This window comes from Mauremys reevesii, linkage group 2 (genome assembly GCF_016161935.1).
Source record: "Mauremys reevesii isolate NIE-2019 linkage group 2, ASM1616193v1, whole genome shotgun sequence".
NCBI classification, from domain to species: Eukaryota; Metazoa; Chordata; order Testudines; family Geoemydidae; genus Mauremys; species Mauremys reevesii.
The window spans coordinates 214,568,199-214,588,042 of NC_052624.1; the positions used below are offsets into that span (position 1 = coordinate 214,568,199).

Here is a 19,844-nt window from a genome sequence, read left to right on the forward strand (position 1 = left end):
AGCCTGTCACCGATAACTCAGACATAGGCTAGGGGTTTGTTATAGAAATGGATGGGTGGGATTCTGTGGCCTGCATTGTGCAGGAGGTCAGACTAGATGATCATAATGGTCCCTTCTGACCTTAAAGTCTATGAGTCTGAGTGTTCGGGACCAGGGTCCGTATGGCCAGTTAGTGCACAACAAGCTAGTGGGCTGAGCTTCATAGTCTGTCTTGCCACACATTAACTTTCCATGTAGACAAGCCCTCAGGGCCTGAAAGAAGTTTTTTGATTCTGAAACAAACTTGTAGCAGAAACTTTGGTGCAAGACTTATAAAACAACTGGCCTGTATCTGAGTACATTAATATCTTCCTGAGACATTAGTGAAAGCTGAGTTTGTGTACAGAGTGATTGTATATTTTTCAGACAGTGTGTGTGTGTGTGTGTGTGGGGGGGGAATTAAATCTTTCAATGCTTTTAAATGAACTCATAATCTGATTTTAAACACTCAGTGCAGCTTCTCTTTACAAGCTGGGGCTAGAGCTTTATTTGTGTTCAAATTACTTATTAACCTACTGTACATTAACTGCATGGAACAGGCATGCCTGCTCTCCTCGTTGGCAAGAAATACTTTTTTATCAAAAGACATTCAGAGCTAAGCAAGTTCTGAGGAAATACTGTAATGCCAATGAATGACTTCCTAAATTTTACTGACTTTCTCAGGGTTTTTTCCTTTTTCCTTTAAAACATGATAGTGGCTTTTGAAATTTTGTGCAGGGGACTAGTTTGCAAATATAGCAATTATAGAAGATAGCAATTACATTCACACACAGGTTTAGCAATGTTTCAGGAGAGTCTTCATGAATATTTTCTGGAGGAGGATTATATGGCAGAAAACCTTGAGTGTTCAGTTCTTTCATTCCCCACTTTATCAAAGGGGAACAAAAAAAAATAGTTCCTCTATCAGAACTGCATTTAGCTCACCAATGGTTACACAAGCCAAGGAGGCAGGGAGTTAATTCTTGGATGCATAGGGTTGAATAACCAAGTTGGGCGGTGAAAGGAGGGAAGAAGAGCCTCTGAGGAAGTAGAGCTGCACACCCAGTTGCCAGAAGACCAGGCTGTACACACTGAACTGGTCCGTTTCTCTTTGTTTATATAAAACTCATTATCATCCATGCATCCTTTGAGGAATAAACATCAATGTTTGAGAGACTTTGTTCCCAGAGCAAGTTGCCTACTCCACCATTACAGATTTTTTTAAAAGGATTACTGATTTTATGCATTAGTTGATGTCTTAACAGTTACAGTATGTGAAGGCCTCTTAGGTAACCCACAATAATAAGAGAGTTTGTACACTGCTTTTGAGAGGTAGACCCTTCTATTTTGATCTTATCACTTAGTACAGCATGTACTGAATTTTATTTTTTTTCCAGAAGGAACATGTAGCTGTTCAATGATGGATAATTATAACACAGATTCCTTTTCATTTTCTTTAAAACAAAGAAATCAAGAAGTCACGTTGAAGAGGCAAGGGGAGAGGATTTTTGTTTCTGGTCCATTGGGAAGTTTGTGAAATGTTTGTAGCTGCACAGCCTGAAATGTCCTACTTGACACATGTGGTGGTTAACAGTCAAACCGGCATTGTGAGACAAGTGCTTGTGTTGGAGCATTCTGAGCTTGTCAGGTGAGGAGAATAGCTGCACTACATTCAACCACCCTTCTTAGTGTTTCAGAGTGATGCCAACCTGTGCCTCAGACTACTGTCTACTAATTTGCATTTTAATTAGGACTTTTCCCTTCCCATTTTCTGTCCATATTTACTCAGAAGAAATCTGATCTAGTTTAGATGCCTGAAGGCTCTGGATTGTTGCCCGGAAAGAACAAAAGATGTTTTTACAGGTCAGAAAAATGTTTTTATTTGGGAGAGAAACCTTTGCCAGCACTCCCAGCCCCCAAAACCACCCTGGCCTGCATCACAGAAGTGTATGAGGAAGCAGAGCTGCCCATAGGGGGGTGTGGGTGGGCGGGTGTGTGTGTGTGTGTGTGTGTATATATATATATATATATAATTTTTGGCTGTTAGTTGCAAATTGGCTCAGGTCAGTTCCTACAGAAGGAAACAGAATAAAGTCAGTGGAATCATTGCATTTATACTAGTGTAAATCAAAAGCAGAATCCAGCTGTATCTCACTTTATGCTGACACAATAGGTCCTACACCTACGTGTGACTCATTTTTGGAGTAGAGTCGAAATTCTAGTGATTGAATTTGACTCTATTAACAAGCTAAGATCATTTTGAGGTCTCAGCAAAGTAGGAATGGGAAAATATTAAGATGTGTGAATTGTTTGCAAAATCTGGAGGATAAACGAGGCCTGGGCCTGGTCTACACTACAGGATTAGGTCAAATTTAGCTGCATTAGGTTGATTTAAAAATGAATGTGTCCACACAACCAACCTTGTTCTGTTGACCTAAAGGGCTTTTAAAATCAACTTCTGTATCCTTCCCTGGAAAGGGGAGTAGAGCTAAAATCAACTTTGCTGGGTCAAACTTGGGGTAGTGTGGACGCAAATCGATGGCATTGGCGTCCGGGAGCTATCCCAGAGTGCTCCATTGTGACTGCTCTGGACAGCACTTTGAACCCCGGAAAAAAGGCGCGAAATGATTGTCTGCCATTGCTTTCACGGAGGGAGGGGTGACTGACGACATGTACCCAAAACCACCCGCAACAATGTGTTTGCCCCATCAGGCATTGGGAGCTTAACCCAGAATTCCGATGGGCAACAGACTGCGGGAACTGTGGACATACGCAATTGATTGTATAAAATCGATTTCTAAAAATGGACTTCTTCTATAAAATCGACCTAATTTCATAGTGTAGACATACCCTTAGTCTTGATGAGCATCAGCACATGCTACTTCTGCTAATTTGAATTACTGAGGTGTTCAGGAGATGGCAAAAAAAAATCCGGTATACACAGAGGCCAATCACAATATTGAAAGTAAACCAAGACTTTACTTATAGGCTTTTACAGCAGCTCCATGTGAAAATTGAATCTTAAAGTCTCTGAATGTGAAGTCATTATGTCAATTCCTCTCTCAGCACGTTCATTTTGTTGAGGTGAATGGGGTTGGCAATTGCTTCATATTTTTAAGTTACTGTATAGTCTTGATAACCTACAGATCTTGATTTATTGCATCAGTAAATAAATGATTCAGTTGGTAAACTAAATGGGAGGAGACTTTTAGCCATTGTACATAACTAGAAATCAGTACTGTATCTATGAGTTGGTTGGCAAATCTATACATTCCATCACTAGATTATATCTTTCATTTGGTTTGGATGGGAAACATGCTTTTCAACAATGGCCTTGTTTGGAGAGCAATTGCAGTGCTTCCAGCCTGTTTTTATGCTAGAGCTGTATTTGGCCATTATTTCTTTTTAAAGTCCTGCTAGCTGGGTGATATTCTTCTTTTGAGTAGTAAGGACTGAGAATTAACCACAAGGCCCAAGGCTTTTGCAGTTGTTCTAAGGAGCTGGAGGGAAGGGATAAGTTTGAAGGAGAGACTAGGGGCTTGGCTACCCTGGAAGATGTGCAACGTTGGGAGTTACAGCTGTCTCTCTACAGCTGTGTAGGGAAAGCGCTGCAGTGTGGCCACACTGACAGCTACCAGCGCTGCAGTGTGGCCGCATTTGCAGCACTGTTGGGAGTGGTGCATTATGGGCAGCTATCCCACAGAGCACCGTGTCCCATTTTGGCGCCGTGGGTTGTGGGAAGGGGACGGAAGGGTGTGGGTCATTCCGCTTCCTATCCCAACGCCCCGTGATACATCGCTTCACATCCCAGCAGTCACTGTTTTTCTGTCCACATTTGGCGCCATTGTGACTCTCCCTGCGGTTTCTGTGCAGCGCGATTTCTGTGGAAAATGGAGCCCGAGCTGCTGAGGAATATGCTGATGAGTCTCACCACATCACGTTTGGCAGTTGAGCTGTTCCTTCAGCTCCAAAGTGACAGTGAGGAGTCTGACGATGATGATATCGAGTTGCCTGATGCGTATGACACTAAATTGCTTGTGGCATTCACAGAAATGCTCAGCACCGTGGAATGCCGCTTTTGGGCTCGGGGAAACAAGCACTGAGTGGTGGGATCACATCGTCATGGAAGTCTGGGATGACGAGCAGTGGCTGCAGAACTTTCGGATGAGAAAAGCCACTTTCATGGGACTGTGTGCTGAGCTCGCCCCCACCCTGCGGCGCAAGGACACGAGATTGAGAGCTGCCCTGCCAGTGGAGAAGCGGGTGGCTATTGCAATCTGGAAGCTGGCACCTCCAGACAGCTACCGATCAGTTGGGAACCAGTTTGGAGTGGGAAAGTCGACCGTTGGAATCGTGTTGATGCAAGTTTTCAGGGCCATTAATCGCATCCTGCTAAGAAGAACCGTGACTCTGGGAAACATGCAGAACATTGTGGATGGCTTTGCACAAATGGGTTTCCCTAACTCTGGAGGGGCGAGAGATGGGACGCATATTCCTATTCTGGCACCACCCCACCTAGCATCCGAGTACGTTAATCGGAAGGGATATTTCTCTATGGTTCTCCAGGCACTTGTGGATCACCGTGGGCGTTTCATTGACATTTACACAGGCTGGCCTGGAAAGGTGCATGATGCACGCATCTTTCGGAACAGTGGCCTGATCAGGAAGATGCAGGCCAGGACTTTTTTCCCCAGACAGGAAGATCACAGTAGGGGATGTCGAAATGCCCATTGTGATTCTTGGAGACCCCGCTTACCCGTTACTGCCTTGGCTCATGAAACCGTATACAGCTTGACAGGAGCAAGGACGGGTTCAACTACAGGCTGAGCCGGTGCCGAATGACTGTGGAGTGTGCTTTTGGCCATTTAAAAGGGCGCTGGCGATCTCTGTATGGGAAGCTAGACTTGGGGGAAAAGCAGTGTCCCTGCGGTTATATCCACGTGCTGTACCCTCCATAATATTTGTGAAGGGAAGGGTGAAACATTCAGTCAGGCATGGTCCGCCGAGGTTCAATGCCTGGAGGCTGAATTTGCACAGCCAGAGAGCAGGGCTACTAGAGAGGCCCAGCAAAGGGCTACAAGGATTAGGGATGCCTTGAGGGAGGAATTTGAGGCTGAAAACCAACAGTAATGTTTGTTGCCTTGCATGGGAGTGAAGTGCAGTGGTTACAATGTTAGTAGGAATCTTTTTTTCCTAAAATGATTTGCAGTGCCTGTTTCTTTCCTGGGCTACGGTATCTTTCACTTTCTGCAATAATAAAGACTGTTTTCAAAGCCAAGAATTCATTTATTGAAAAGAAAATAACGTTATTGACAGACCCACAACATGTTGGGAACCTAAAAGGGCAGGGGGGTGGTGGGGGGTGGACTGTACAGTCACAGGTTTGAATATGTCCTGTCTGGAGTGCTGTGCAATGAGTGCTGCACTTCAGGATGAAAATACTGCATGGTGATGGGGGTTGAGTGCAGAGGGTAAGGGTCGTAGTTCTCAGTGCTGGTTGGTGAACGTACAGGTGTTGGGGGCAGCTGGTGGTGGTAAGAACCTGGATGCTGGGGAAAGGGGTTTGGAGCTGACATTGGAGCACAAGGGAAGGAGCTTTGGGATGGGGGGGCCAGCATGGTAGTGCTCTGCCTGCATGGCTACGAGTGACTGGAAGGAGTCCGCTTGGCGTGCCAGGATGCTTATCAGCTGCTTTGTGCTTTTCTTAGCCGCTGCGTTTCTCTGGCGGATCCTGCTTTCCCTTTCCCTCCAGTCCTGCAGTTTTTTCCTCCAGCCCTGCTCTTTCTTACTCTTTCTGGCAGACTGATCCGTAACTGCTTTCAGCATGTCTTCTTTGCTTTTTCGCGGCTTCTTCCTGAGGTTTTGTAGCCTCTGAGCAGTCGATGATACTGGCGGTCCAGTAGTCAAGGACACTTTTCGAAAGGCAAAAATGGCAACAGTTAACAGAGGCAGCATTGTTTATAATCTCATCCAGACAGTTATTTCCACACAGTGAAGGAGTTTACAGTCTTCACTTTAGCATACTTTTCCCATACCAAACAGAGCGCACATAACCCACAGGAGCCACGGAATGGTGAGTAAGGGAGACTGATTGCTTCAGGGCTGTGCAGGGGTTTCTGTGCATTGGGGACAGCAAACAGCTACAGGGGTCATCTGCACTGAACACTCTCCCAACATTTTCCACAGGAGTTAATCCTGGAGGATATCTCGCTGCTGCAGGTCACCTGGGAAGAGCGGGAGGGTCTTCTACAGCAATGCGGATTCCGCCCTGGACCCTATGCAGCTTGCCTGTGTGCAGCAATGGTCCCCCCCCCCTCGCAGCACAGTGGTGCGGACGTGTTAGCCTGACTGGGACAAGGACCACAGTGGCTCTCCCTATAAACTCGCGCAAGTGCATTGCCCACGCTCTGGCTGAAACTTTTGAAGAGATTACCGAGGCCGGTTACTGCGACGTGATAGACCACATCAATGGGCTATTCCACATCTAGGCATGCATGCATGCAGCCCTAACCCCCTCTCCTTTCCCGAAACGTTTCCATCCTGAAAATAAAAGCTGCTTACCGGTAACCCGCTCCTCTGCTTCTCCTTCACCAAGTACCGGCTGCTGTGACTGGCTACCTTCCTCCTGGCTTGAGAAGAGCTCCTGGCTGCATGCCTCCTGGGACTCCAGGGTGTCTACCCTCCCCCACCCCAGTACCCTCACTCTCGGTTTTCTCCCCCCCCCCTCCTCCTCCTCCCTCTCTGAAGTGTCCATCGTGGTCGTCAGATTGGCAGTGGGGTCACCCCCAAGTATCGCATCCAGCTCCTTGTAAAAACGGCAGGTCGTGGGGGCAGCGCCGGAGCGGTGGTTTCCCTCGCGGGCTTTGCAATAGGCACTCCGCAGCTCCTTCACTTTAACCCTGCACTGCAGCGCATCCCGGTCATGGCCCCTTTCCAGCATGGCCCTTGATACCTGGCCAAAGGTATCGTAATTCCTACGGCTGGCGCGCAGCTGGGACTGCACAGCTTCCTCCCTGCAAACACTAATGAGGTCCAGCAACTCGCCATTGCTCCATGCTGGGGCTCGTTTGGCGCATGGAGGCATGGTCACCTGGAAAGGTTCACTGATTGCACTCCACACCTGGCTGAGCAAACAGGAAGGGGATTTTTAAAATTCCTGGGGCATTTAAAGGGCGGGTGACCTGAGGCCAGGGCAGTAGAGTTCAAACTGATGAGCAGAGTGGCTGAACAGGCATTCTGGGATACCTCCAGAGGTATTTGGAGGTCAATAACGGCGCTTTTGATGGCCACACTGGCAGAGCAGCGCTGCATCACCAGTGCTGCAATAGTTATACCCGAGGCAGAGCAGGAGTACAGCCAGCGCTGCAGCCAGGGAGATGCAGTGCTGTATGTGCCTTGCAAGTGTGGACGGTGAGTAAGTTGCAGCGCTGTAAACCCACAACCAGCGCTGCAACTCTCCAGTGTAGCCAGGCCCTCGATTTATTGCTCAATTATTAGAATGCATCTTAACGATTGTATGTGAGAAGCTTGAGTGCTATACATCTTCTTCGTTTATTAACAGCTTCCAGAATAACTGCCTGTCTAATAGACTGCCTTTGCCTCTTCATGTCTAGGAGAAAATGTTTTTAAAGCTATTTTAGTAAACGAGTGGGGGTAGAGAGGGAAATAAGGTACCTTTTACCAGAACTCAGCTTTATTTCTGGTGACTTGCATTTTGACAGTGAACCATGGGATGCAAGCCAAGTTGTAACAGTAGTTGCCATTCTCTAATCTCCTTTAATTATGTAGTGTCTCAGGGAGAAGTCACCAGTAGTACAGTTGATGGAATGCTAAGGGCTCAGTGTTCAGGTCACTCCAGTATATTGTATGAGTGAGGGGCAAGTATCAACTGGTTATTTGGTTTCCCTCAAATTGTCAGGAGCATAAATATCATTAATCCTAACAGTGGGGGTGATGGCTGATCAAGAAAGGGGGCTTTCCTCTTATTTGGAACTAACCTTACAGAGACAATATGTATATCATGTGGGATTGGTTCATTGTCGCCTTGCATATTTGTACAGTTTGGGAAGAGCAAACACTCAGGCTTTATAGAACACACCATGGGTATAATATGTCTACAGTGCATTCAACTTCCCTAGGATGAGTAGGGCAGAGCCACAGGTCCTGGGTATGGTACAGATGCTCCACCACTGCAACCTTCCCTTCGAAGTCCAGCAGTGGAACTTAATGCTGGCTGGCAGAAGCTTTAACTTGTGTCTGAGCCAGCACTGGCTATGAGAACTAGGGAGCTGGAACTGGCTTTCTAATCTGCTTTCCTCACCCTCACAGGCACAGGAGAGAATTGAGCCCATTATCTCTTTTGTTATAGCAGGCGAAAATTGTAAAACCTTCATGAACACAGAGTGAAGCCAAATAAAACAGGTTTTCTTCTAGACCAGCCGACAATATTAGGGCCTCAGTCTTGTAAATGTTTAGTACTGGGTGCACAGCAGTGCTTGCTGCCACAAGTTGTCCTTTCAAGTCAATTCTTAAAAACGATTTCCTTCTGAAAGCCAGAAATAATACACCCAGACATGAAATGTGTTGTCTTTATAGAATTTCTTAGCCTGTAAAGCAAGCCTCTTTCACCTCACTGAAATAACTTTACAAATTGCTTATGCAATTAAATACAAAGAAATAATTGGCTGTTACGTGAAAGTTAAATTTTCCATTTTGGAGCATTTATACAATAAGTCCCATACTCTGCCGTTGAAGCAGTTTATACAGTGGATCCAACCACGCTTCCATTGAAGTGGATGTGAAATTTACTCTCGATGTCAGTTGGAACAGGATCGTGCCCTGTATGTGCTTCTTGCTGTGGTTCCTAGAAAGGAGAAAATTGTAAACACTGTTTTTCCTCCAGTATTTGTAGTCTTGATTTTTTAAGTAGATGCATCAGAAGAATTGTGAGCTGAAGACAAATATTTGTCAAGGTAAACATGAATTCTGCTGATTTGTAAATCTTCTTAAACTGCTCTTACATTATTGTGAATCTGAGATGTTTATCACAGTTTACAATACATGTGGTAGATTTTTACATGTCCTGGTGGGCTGATGCTAGATTTTGTAATAAGGTTTATGGCATATAAAAGGCTGTAGGGCATGTGCAGTTGGAAGTGATGCAGTTTGTTTTGCTGCTGGCCCTGGAGTATCATGGTGTAAAAATATTCCTATATGCGGTGTCTATATCGGGAATTACTCTGTTCCCAGGAAGCCTTCATCTTTTAAATGCAGCCCTCTTGATCTGTTTTGGTCTGCATCTCTTCACCACAGTTGAATGATCTGTCATATTCATGTCAGCTATGGTGGTTTGGAACTGTGATGCTTTATGATCTGCATATTTTCAGAAATGCTGCAGTTTCCGTAATGACCACTGCATAGCCTGAGAAAGCAAAATGCCAGCATTCTCATATGTCGTATCACACAAACACATACTTCATTGGTATCCTTGCACACTAGTCCTGATGGAGTCCTCAATACTAGTAAAACTGAAACTGTTCTAATTAGCTGTGTTCACAGCTGTATTTAACTTGGTTACTTCAAGTTCCTAGAAATTTTTTCCTCTCTCCTTCACTTGCACTCGTACTATTCACCCAAGCTATTCATATGGAGATCAGCATAGCAATTTATCAGCCATTTCTAATATGCTTGGATCCGAAGAGGACAGATCGTCTCTGGTTTGTTGGCCACATGTGTGCAACGTTTAATTCATCAGACCGTAGAAATTTTTAGGCTGTAGTATTCAACATGGAATCCTCCCCAAGAATGAACAAATGGTACAATGACCTAAGGGCCTCTGTCCCTTCAGGGAGTGTTTTGTTTTGGTTTTGTTTTTAAATATGGCTGGAATCTGTTTTGGTTTTTTCTTTTCCTACCAATCCTCCAAAAAGTGAGTTTCCTGGTATTTAAATATCCAGACTTGGTAGTTCAGATAGCTCTTCACTTATTTGGGCACAGGGAAAGCTATCTTGGGGTCATGAAGGAGCGGTGTTACTGGAGGGAAGCACTGCTTTTAAGAAGTTAAAGCAATAGTTAGACTGAACTCCCTCCTTCAATGGCTGACTCAGCCAGCTCTCTCTTCCCTTGCTACAGCTTTTTGATCTGCTGGTTGGGTGGAATCTTTATTAGTTCCCCCACTAGCCTCCGCTCAAAACCCACCTTTCCTTTAATGATGGAAGGGGTGGCACTTGCAGTGAAAAGTGTGTGTGGTTTTTTAAAATAAGGTTGCACTAGAATTTTGGACACTTTAGAGTTTTTGTATTTCAGGTGAACTGCACTAGTGAGGAACCTTTCCTCTTATGGTTGATGTTAGTTTCTATGTCACTCACAATGTGCGGAGGGAGGGAGGGAGAGATCAGTGGTGCTTACATGAACGGGTGAAGGAGTTTTGTAATGTAGCAATACCCTCTGGGTAAAAATTCCACATTGCCTTTTAAATTTAAGTAGCCAGGAAACAGGACTCAGATTGTTGGATGCCTTTCCACCAGACTTGGAAGTGGAAAACTCATTTGTCTTCAGGAAGGCCTGAGTTTAGCCTTGGAAAGGAGAGGGGAAGCAGGCCACTACACCTTCTCTTGAAAATATGGAGACAGGTGGGGTATGGTGGGTAGCAAGATGTTGGCTTGGTCCCTCCTCCCTCATGGAAACCACACAGCAGATAAGAGTAGGCTTATTGGGTGTGGGGAAAGGAGAGAAGGTTGTGCATGGAGTTTTGTACGGCCTGTTGAAGAAATGTCTTGAACAGGTCTACACTGGAATACACATTCAATTACTCCTGGGGGAATTCTGTGCCACTGCACAATACAGAAATTAATGCTGTGCATGTAGAACAGTGGTTCTCAAACTTTTGTACTGGTGATCCCTTTCGCATAGCAAGCCTCTGAGTGCAACCCCCCCTTATAAATGAAAAACACTTTAATATATTTAACACCATTATAAATGCTGGAGGCAAAGCGGAGTTTGAGGTGGAGGCTGACATCTTGTGACCACTTCAGGGGTTCCGACCCCCAGTTTGAGAACCCCTGATGTAGAATTTCCTTTCCCACACAGAAATGGGCTGCAGTACTGCTAGATGCCACTAGGGGCACTGGACCCAGCAGAGCCCAGCTCGCACATAGAGAACACTGCTGGGGAGAGGGAGAAGGAGCAGGGGTAGGCAACCTATGGCACGCATGCCGAAGGCGGCCACCAGTCTGGGGGGCTCTGCATTTTAATGTTTAAGCTTCTTAAACATTTTAAAAACCTTATTTACTGTACATACAACGATAGTTTAGTTCAGGGTTCGGCAACCTTTCAGAAGTGGTGTGCCACGTCTTCATTTATTCACTTAAGGTTTGTGTGTGCCAGTAATACACTTTAACCTTTTTAGACGGTCTCTTTCTAGAAGTCTATAATATATAACTAAACTATTGTTGTATGTAAAGTAAATAAGGTTTCAAAATTGCTAGAAGCTTCATTTAAAATTAAATTAAAATGCAGAGCCCCCCGGACCGGTGGCCAGGACCCAGGCAGTGTGAGTGCCACTAAAAATCAGCTCGCATGCAGCCTTCGGCACACGTGCCATAGGTTGCCTATCCCTGGTTTAGTTATATATTATAGACTTATAGAAAGAGACCTTCTAAAAACGTTAATGTATTACTGGCATGTGAAACCTTAAATCAGAGTGAATAAATGAAGGCTCTGCACACCACTTCTGAAAGGTTGCCGATCCCTGAGCTAGAGGGTTCCTGGCTGCTGCAGTTCCCAGCATGCCCTGAGGGAAGGAAACAGGTGCACAGGACACTCCATGCAAGCCTGGGACTGAGCATCAGGCTGTTTCTCCTTCTGGATCCCTGGGCTCTGGGGGGTGGCTCGGGGGGTCCGATGGCTGGGCTCTGGGTGGGAGGGGATTTGGGTGTATTGGCTGGGCTCTGGGGGGTGGGGGGACAGCTGTGGCTGGGCTCTGGGGAGGGAGGGGGTGTGGGTGTCTGTGTACCCCTCCTCGCCCGGTCTGGGTTCTGTGGTGGGGAAGGGGGCAGAGAAACAGGAATTGCATTGTCATAGGAGTTTCTTTAACTCTCTACATCTTGGGGAATTTTTGTGTCTGTATTATTACAGACATACTTGCTGACAAGTATTTTGAAATAAATTACCAAAATAATTGAAACTGGTGTTGTTTTGTATGGTTGTCACTTAATCGCCGTTAACTCACATGATTAAGGCAAAATTAATTGTGATTTAAAAAAAATAATCACATTGTTAAACAATAGAATACCAATTGAAATGTATTAAACATGTTTTTGGATGTTCTACTTTTTTTTCAAATATTGATTTCAGTTACAACACAATACAACATGTACAGTGCTCACTTTATATTTTGATTACAAATATTTGCACTGTAAAATGATAAACAATATACTGTAGCACAATCTCTATATCCTGAAAGTGCAAATGTAAATGTTTTTGTTACATAACTGCATTCAAAAATAAAAAAAGTAAAACTTCAGAGCCTGCAAGTCCAATCAGTCCTACTTCTTGTTCAGAAAGTCACTAAGACAAACAAACTTGTTTACACTTACAGGAGATAACATGCCCACTTCCTATTTACAGCGTCACCAGAAAGTGTGAATGGGTGTTCGCATGGCACTTTTGTAGCCGACATGGCAAGGTATTTACCTGCCAGATATGCTAAATTGTCAACTACCTCTTTATGCTTCGACCACCTTTCCAGAGGACATGTGTCCATGCTGATGGTGCTTGTTTAAAAACAAAAAACATTAATTTAAATTTGTGACTGAACTCCTTGGGGCAGAATTTTGTCTCCTTCTGTTTTACCCACTTCTGCCATAAATTTCATGTTATAACAGTCTCAGCTGATCCAGCACATGTTGTTCATTGTAAGAACATTTTTCACTGCAGATCTGACAAAATGCAAAGAAGGTACCAATGTGAGATTTCTAAACATAGGTACAGCACTCGAGACAAGGTTTAAGAATCTGAAGTGCCTTCCAAAATCTGAGATGTAGAGCATGTTTTCAGCTGTCTTAAAGCAGAAACCGTCCAATGTAGAAACTACAGAACCCGAACCACCAAAAAAGAGGATCAACCTTCTGCTGGTGACATCTGACTCAGATGATGAAAATGAACATGTGCGGTCTGCACTGCTTTGGATCGTTATCAGGCAGAACCCATCAGCATGGATGCATGTCCTCTGGAATAGTGTTTTGAAGCATGAAGGGACATCTGAATCTTTAGTGCATCTGGCATGTAAATATCTTGCAATGCTGACTACAAAAGGGCCATGCAAACACCTGTTCTCACTTTTAGGTGACATTGTAAACAGGAAGTGGACAGCATTATCTCCTGCAAATGTAAACAGACTTATTTGTCTGAATGATAGCCTGAACAAGAAATAGGATTGAGTGGATTTGTAGGCTCAAAAGTTTGACATTGTTTTATTTTTTAATAAACTCTGTTTAAAAAAAAATTCCTCATTTGCAAGTTCAAATTTCATGATAGATTGCACAATAGTACTTGTATTAGGTAAATTGAAAAATACTATTTCTCTTGTTTTACAGTGCAAATATTTGTAATCAAAATAAAGTGAGCACGTATTCTGTGTTGTAATTGAAATCAATAAATTTGAAAATGTAGAAAACATCCAACAATATGTAAATGAAGGGCATTCTATTTAACAGCACACTTAATTGTGGTGGATTTTTTTAATTGCTAGACAGCCCTATTTTGACAATGTACAGAATTTTTAATTTTTTGCTGCAGAAAGCCCCCAGCAGTAACATTTATGTGAGTGGAATGAAAAATCTAAGGATGTAGACTAACAGACACAACTGTATTTAGCTTGTTTATCAGATGCTTGTTAGTGGGATTCATGAGCTAGGATGACATATATTAGCAGGTCTGTATGTGGAAGACTTCACAGCATCAGGACATGGTCACAGCTATTATCCTTTTACTTTTCATGAGCACCAAAGTCAGAAATCTAGTTTAGTATTTTTCAGACTGCTTTTTGCATACTAGTGGGAGGTTCTCCATATGTTCCCTATTGGGAGTTTAGAGCATAGAGGAGCTTTGAAAATAACAGCATTGGAGGTTTGGGTGGGTTGTGGTTTTTGTTGTTGCTAAATCCAGACTGAGCACGAAGTATAAATGATGCCAGATATTTGTTTTCACAATTTTCTTTTGGCAAAATAAAAGAAAGCTGGGCCTAAATACAAAATGCCTTATTCAGCAATAAACTGATAAACACTATTTCCAGGGTTATTTTGATAGCATTTAATGAAGTTGGTGCACAGTTGAAGATGTCTTGGCAGGGAGAGGTTAGGGCTATACACTGAAGCTGTTGTTAATTTTGGCTCAAGACAGAAAGAAATCAAGGTTTGCCAAATGAAAAGTGACAAATCAGTTTTAAAAGAAAATATCTTCAAATTTCCCAGTTGGTATTAAGAATAGTATATAAATTAACAACACTAACACAGTTAATTTTTAATAGTTAATCTTTAAATGTAATGGAGAAATCTCTCCTCCTAACAAGGAACTCTTTCTGGAAAGACCAGGCGTATGCGCAGGCCCCTCCTTAGGCTTTATGGAGCCCTATGTAGTAGTATTAAACTGGTGCCCCTATTCCTGACTTGGGGCACAGCCCCCGCCCATGGATCTGCATGCCCCCATTGCTGACACATCGAGCTTTGTACACAGCAGAAGCCCAGGCTCGCAGCCCAGGGGCGAGGGATGAGGCAGCAAAGGATACCGAACCACCCAGCCTGCCTCATGGCGGCAGAGAGTCACAGTTCTGTGCAGAGACACGCCCCCCCCACCCTCTCCCTCACACAGAATGGCAGTGCATTTGGCTCTGTGAATACGGCCCCTACCTAAGAAGACTGCAGTGTGGGAGCCGACCCACTCTTATTTTCTGTCCCAGTGGTGCCCCAAATTTGTGGGTGCCTTACACAGCTGCATATGCTGAATATGCCTACGGCTGGCCCTGGGTATGCGTCCCTGCGAGATTAAAAATTTTACTCAGTTGGTTTTATGGCAGCTGTGGCTGAAAAGACCCACGGGAGTGAGACAATCTCTGCCACATCTGTCACATTTAAAGGTGATGTTTTGACCCTTTGGGCTCTGCTTTCTGCAAGTTCTTTTAACCTCTGCTAAGCTGGATGGCTTCCTCTTGTTTCCAAAGTCTGCAGTCTTGAGTGTGATCTACTATAAATACACTTTGAGTTGATTGCACTTTTAAGTGATCAGAGATCTGGCTTTAAGGGTTCCCATCAGGGGGAAAAAAAATTCAGTGAGCACAAACCAGTTTTAATAATTCATATAAGAATTTTTCAATTCTCCATACTTAGTTTTACCATTTTACATCTGTTCCAATCTGCATCACTCCCACTGTTTCACACCTTGGCCTCTCCTAAGCAAAGACTGATGATCTTCCCAATTTGAGTGGGGAAAATTGTGGTGTAGAAAAGCAGTGGGAGAATATCGAATTTATTTACATTTGTGAATAAGCAGGAAAAGAATTTCTGGAGGTGAAAATGAAGCACATTAACTGACTAACCCATATTATAGTTTATAAATTAATAAGATAGTTGTAGCAATTCTAAAATCAGTACCAAAGCTTAATCTTAACCAAAAAGAGAGATCCTTCCCCCCGAAGCCCTGCACAAAAGAGCTGCTATAACATGTGAGCTATCTTTCGTCAGAGTGGTCCCCTGTTTCCAGTGCTACATTTTACACACTAGGGAAAATGGATGAGAAAATATGTGGCTGTGATGAATGAGGGCAAACTTACAAGGGCGGACCTCTTAACAGGACATCCGAACCAGTAGTTTGAACACTGAAATTAGCCTTTTAGCCTGTCTTATATCTAAGTGCCCATATGAGGGATTTGGAAAGTCTGCTGAAGTACCCACACCTGTAAATTGCAAACTGCGGAGGATGCTCATTGTACTTCAGCTAGTGTAGTGAAGATTCAGTGAAACAGAATAATCACCTAACAGTGGTGGTTTAAGAACTCCTGTTCCCTTCCCTCCCTAAAGAACCCTGCATTTCAGTGCAGTCCCAACAGGAATGGCAGGCCTATTTTACCGTAAGTCACGTAAACAACACTGTGACTCAGCCAGTCTTCATAGTCACATCTTCCTCAAAGGTGTCACTAGGAAGGTTTTTACATTCATCACCATGCCATTTCTCATACTTCTCTTCCATGCTAATAACAGACGGATGTGGTAATGATGCCACATTATTGTAATTGTTGCCTGGTGGTGGCTTATATATTTCATGTTATCTCTTTTTGGGTAGTGTAAAATTTGCTGGATTCATCTATCTTTACTTTTATTAAATTAAAAAAAATGCAATATCCCTTCAGAGAGATTTAGGGAAAATACTGCATTCCAGTGCATTAATTTAAAAGTGCAACAAGCCTTTGAATGATAACCAAGGGTTTATTTCTGTTTAACAGGGGGATCATTAGCTGTGGGGAAGGGGGGCAGTTGTCCCCATTGACCTTGGCTTCCACCTTAACCCCAGATTTTTCATAATTCTGTGTGTTCCATTAGGCGGTCTACTCTGCCTCCACTCCCCAACTTTGCAGCATATAACCACATATAATGTTCTATATGCTAGCCCAACTTTGCCCCCATCCCAGAATTATTCCGAAATGGTGTCCCTGCCCTTTAATTGTTAAATCTATGTCAATGAAGGACTTAGACTATGTTTAATGGCGTGCAGTGGGCTCAGTGAGACTCCTCACATAGTGTAAAGATAAGCATGTGTATAGTCTGAGCAGTGTTGGAGCCTTAGTTAACTCCGTGCAAATAGTGAGGAGACTCAAATATCTGAAGCATTTTGTCAGTATCTCCTATTGGTCTTCCAAACTTGCTTACAAGCAAGTTACTTAAGGAGAGAGAGAAAGTTTCTAGGTAATGATGTCAGAGGGGGAGAAGTAAAGAGACGGCAACTGAAATAAAATAGTAACATCAGTTTTAAAATTACAGAAAATATCTCTAGTTTCTTGACTTCAAAAAGCTGAAAAGGACTCTTCAACTTGAAATCTACTCAGCTTAAAAAAAAAAAAGTTAAAAGTAGTTTCATGTACTGTCCTTGTCCCTCAACCCTCTGCTCATATTGGAAAAGTCCACACAGAGTGAAGAGTGAAACTGACTAGACATAACAGGCTGTCAAAAGCTCAGCACAAACAAACTGAAAAAAACAAAGGAAAAAAATGTATTTCATTAACCTCTTCAATTGCAGTCATTTAATCTGCAGCAACAGCAGATTAATAAATTCAGACAAATGTGGTTTTTGGTTTTAACTTGACTGTCCCTTTCAGGGCTCTTTTATACAGATAGTGCGGTCCTTTAGAAAACAAAGTAAACTATGCAGGTTATTGCAGCTTTAGGGCAAAATAACTTTCATAACACACTTTTTAAAAAAAATAAAGGCATGCCATTACAGCCCCACAGCACAATACAGATGATGCTTGAATAGGGATGATAACACTGCAATCTAGAAAGGAAGTACACTTTTATACAATCAGCTAGCTGTCTAGGTATTTATGCTGTGCTTGTTGCCATGGTTTTTGAGCACTGTTTACTTCAACTGTTAGAGGAATCTTTGCTAGTCTCCCATAGATATTATAGGCCCATGCCTAGGTTCCCCAACTCCTGGAATCTCATAATGAGGGTGGAATCTGAACATTCATTTTTTAAGGAAGTTTCCTAGCCCTCCTGGCTGAGAAGCTAAAAATGTGAATTGAGCATAACCTATTCAGTGATGCTGCCTGAGTCGGCAGAGTGCCTGAAACTAGGTCTGGGAGATGTAAATTGCAGTGGAGTGTTATTTTAAGACCCAATACTGTGGGCAGCTCTGTCACCATGACCCCAGTAGAGAACTCAAGCAGAGAAGAACGCAGTGGCTCACACACACATATACACTCCAGCTGCTGGGGTAAGTACTGTGGTGAGCTCCCCTTGGGGGAGGAACCTTTACTGTTGTAGAGCACTGGTGTTCCCCTGCTTCCACCATTTTAAGGGGGAGGTGGGTGGCTCACTGGGGCATAGCCCAGAGCATGCCCTGCTGTGGTGTGCCTAGTGCCGTGGGTTGCCTTAATCCTGCCCTGCCTCCAGCATCTTCAGCTGTTCTTGAACAGAGTTTGCTAATTGTTCCAAATTTGTATGGTGACCTGGCAATTTTGACAAATGAACACTGGGATGAGCTTACCCATATGCAGATGTAGCCATAATAATCATGAGTAATAGCCTAAGGATTCCAAAGTGCTTTACAAAACTTTGCACGTGGGAATCTTTACTCCCTCTACTTCCAGAAGAACACCAAATTTATGGTCTGGAAGTGAAGAAGAATGTCAGACCCAATTGAAACTGCAGGGGGGAATTGTAGCAAACAGAATCTAGTTGCCAAAATTACAATTTGGGTTAGAACAGGAAAAAGTGCAATGAACTCCTTAACAATAGGTGATCGGAATCTTTGCTTTATAACATATACTGGGAGGTAATACCTTACTGGAACGCTATATCAGCACTGACTCAGAGGGAAGAGTGCCACCTACTGATTCACAAGCACCTCTTCTGACATCCCAGTTTTTGTCTTTGTGGTTTTTATTAAATATTGACAAGTGACTCTTTTTTAGCTTGTGAGATCTGTACTACTCATAACCTCGGGTGGTATGACTGCAGCAAAATAGATCAGTAAATTAATATCATGAACCTTTAAAAAAAAAACTTGTTAGTACTCTCTCAATTGCCTTGGAACAAGAAGAGGTTCTGGGGAGTATATCTTCTAGCCTTGTGCTGATTGAGCTCTATATTCCTATCACTGAAAATTTTCTTTTTTTAAAGAGGGAAGAGATCATTTATTTGAAGCAGACAGTAGGTATATAGCAGTAAACTCCAATCTATTGTATATGTGTGTTTGTGTCTTCAAACACTGTTTATCATCTGACTTCTGAAAGACCCATACAGACTTAGAATCATACATGCTCCATTAAAAAAAATCTATTTTAGATCATGGCTGTTTGCTCATTAAAACATGCGTGCGCACACACATACATCATGCTTAATGTGTATGTGCTGCGGTACTGTTGTGGTTGCCTAGCAACCAGTGGGAGGTATGTCAGAAAGCAAGAAGAGCTTTAAATGAATTAACAGAAGCATCCACGTTAGTTTCAGATGGGTGGCAGGAGACTTATTGCTGGATTGACTAGCCCAGCTGGTTCTATGCGCTGATTATGCTGAAGCTCTCCTAGAAGTCACATGTTAAAATATAAAGATGAAAATGTTGGTGTTGACTATAATATTCTCTTCTGGAACTTGTTAGTAACCATGGAGGCAGAGGGACCCAATTTCTTTGTAAATACCTTTTAAATACTATGCATTAAAAAATGCTAAAAAAAAGTCATTTGTCTCAACAAAGAGTTTCCTGAGATGATGATCTTGCATGTTTGTTCCAATTTCTTGGAGATACTTTAATTTTCATTCTGGCAACAATACTAAATAACAAACTCCAAACACTTATTCCTAAGCACACCTTTGTGCTTACTATGGTGAGATGTGCCAATGAGTTCATTGGGACTACCGGACAGAGAAGACACTACATTTAGTAGTGAATATCTTCAGGAATGGGTCATGAGTATGCACAGTCTCTAAAGGCAAGAAAACCAAAGGCAATCCTGATGGAGTCTAGAGGTGGAAGGTAAGTCGGGGTAAGTCGACTTAAGATGTTACGCTACTCCAGCTACATGAATAACGTAACTGGAATTGACGTAGCTTAGGTCG

The 19,844-nt window shown here is 43.2% G+C and overlaps 1 protein-coding gene across 41 annotated transcripts in view; it reads left to right on the forward strand.

Moving 5' to 3' along the window:
• DTNA (dystrobrevin alpha) overlaps positions 1–19,844 on the forward strand; it is a 323,219-nt gene that overhangs the window by 137,440 nt on the left and 165,935 nt on the right. The window contains exon 1 of one of the 41 annotated variants that reach the window (XM_039522827.1): positions 1,808–1,881. The exons of the other annotated variants lie outside the window; for them this stretch is intronic. Within the exon in view, the coding sequence (XP_039378761.1) occupies positions 1,829–1,881 (53 nt within the window). The 5' untranslated portion in view covers positions 1,808–1,828. Of the gene's footprint in view, positions 1–1,807; positions 1,882–19,844 lie in introns of those variants that run through there. 41 annotated transcript variants of the gene reach the window in all.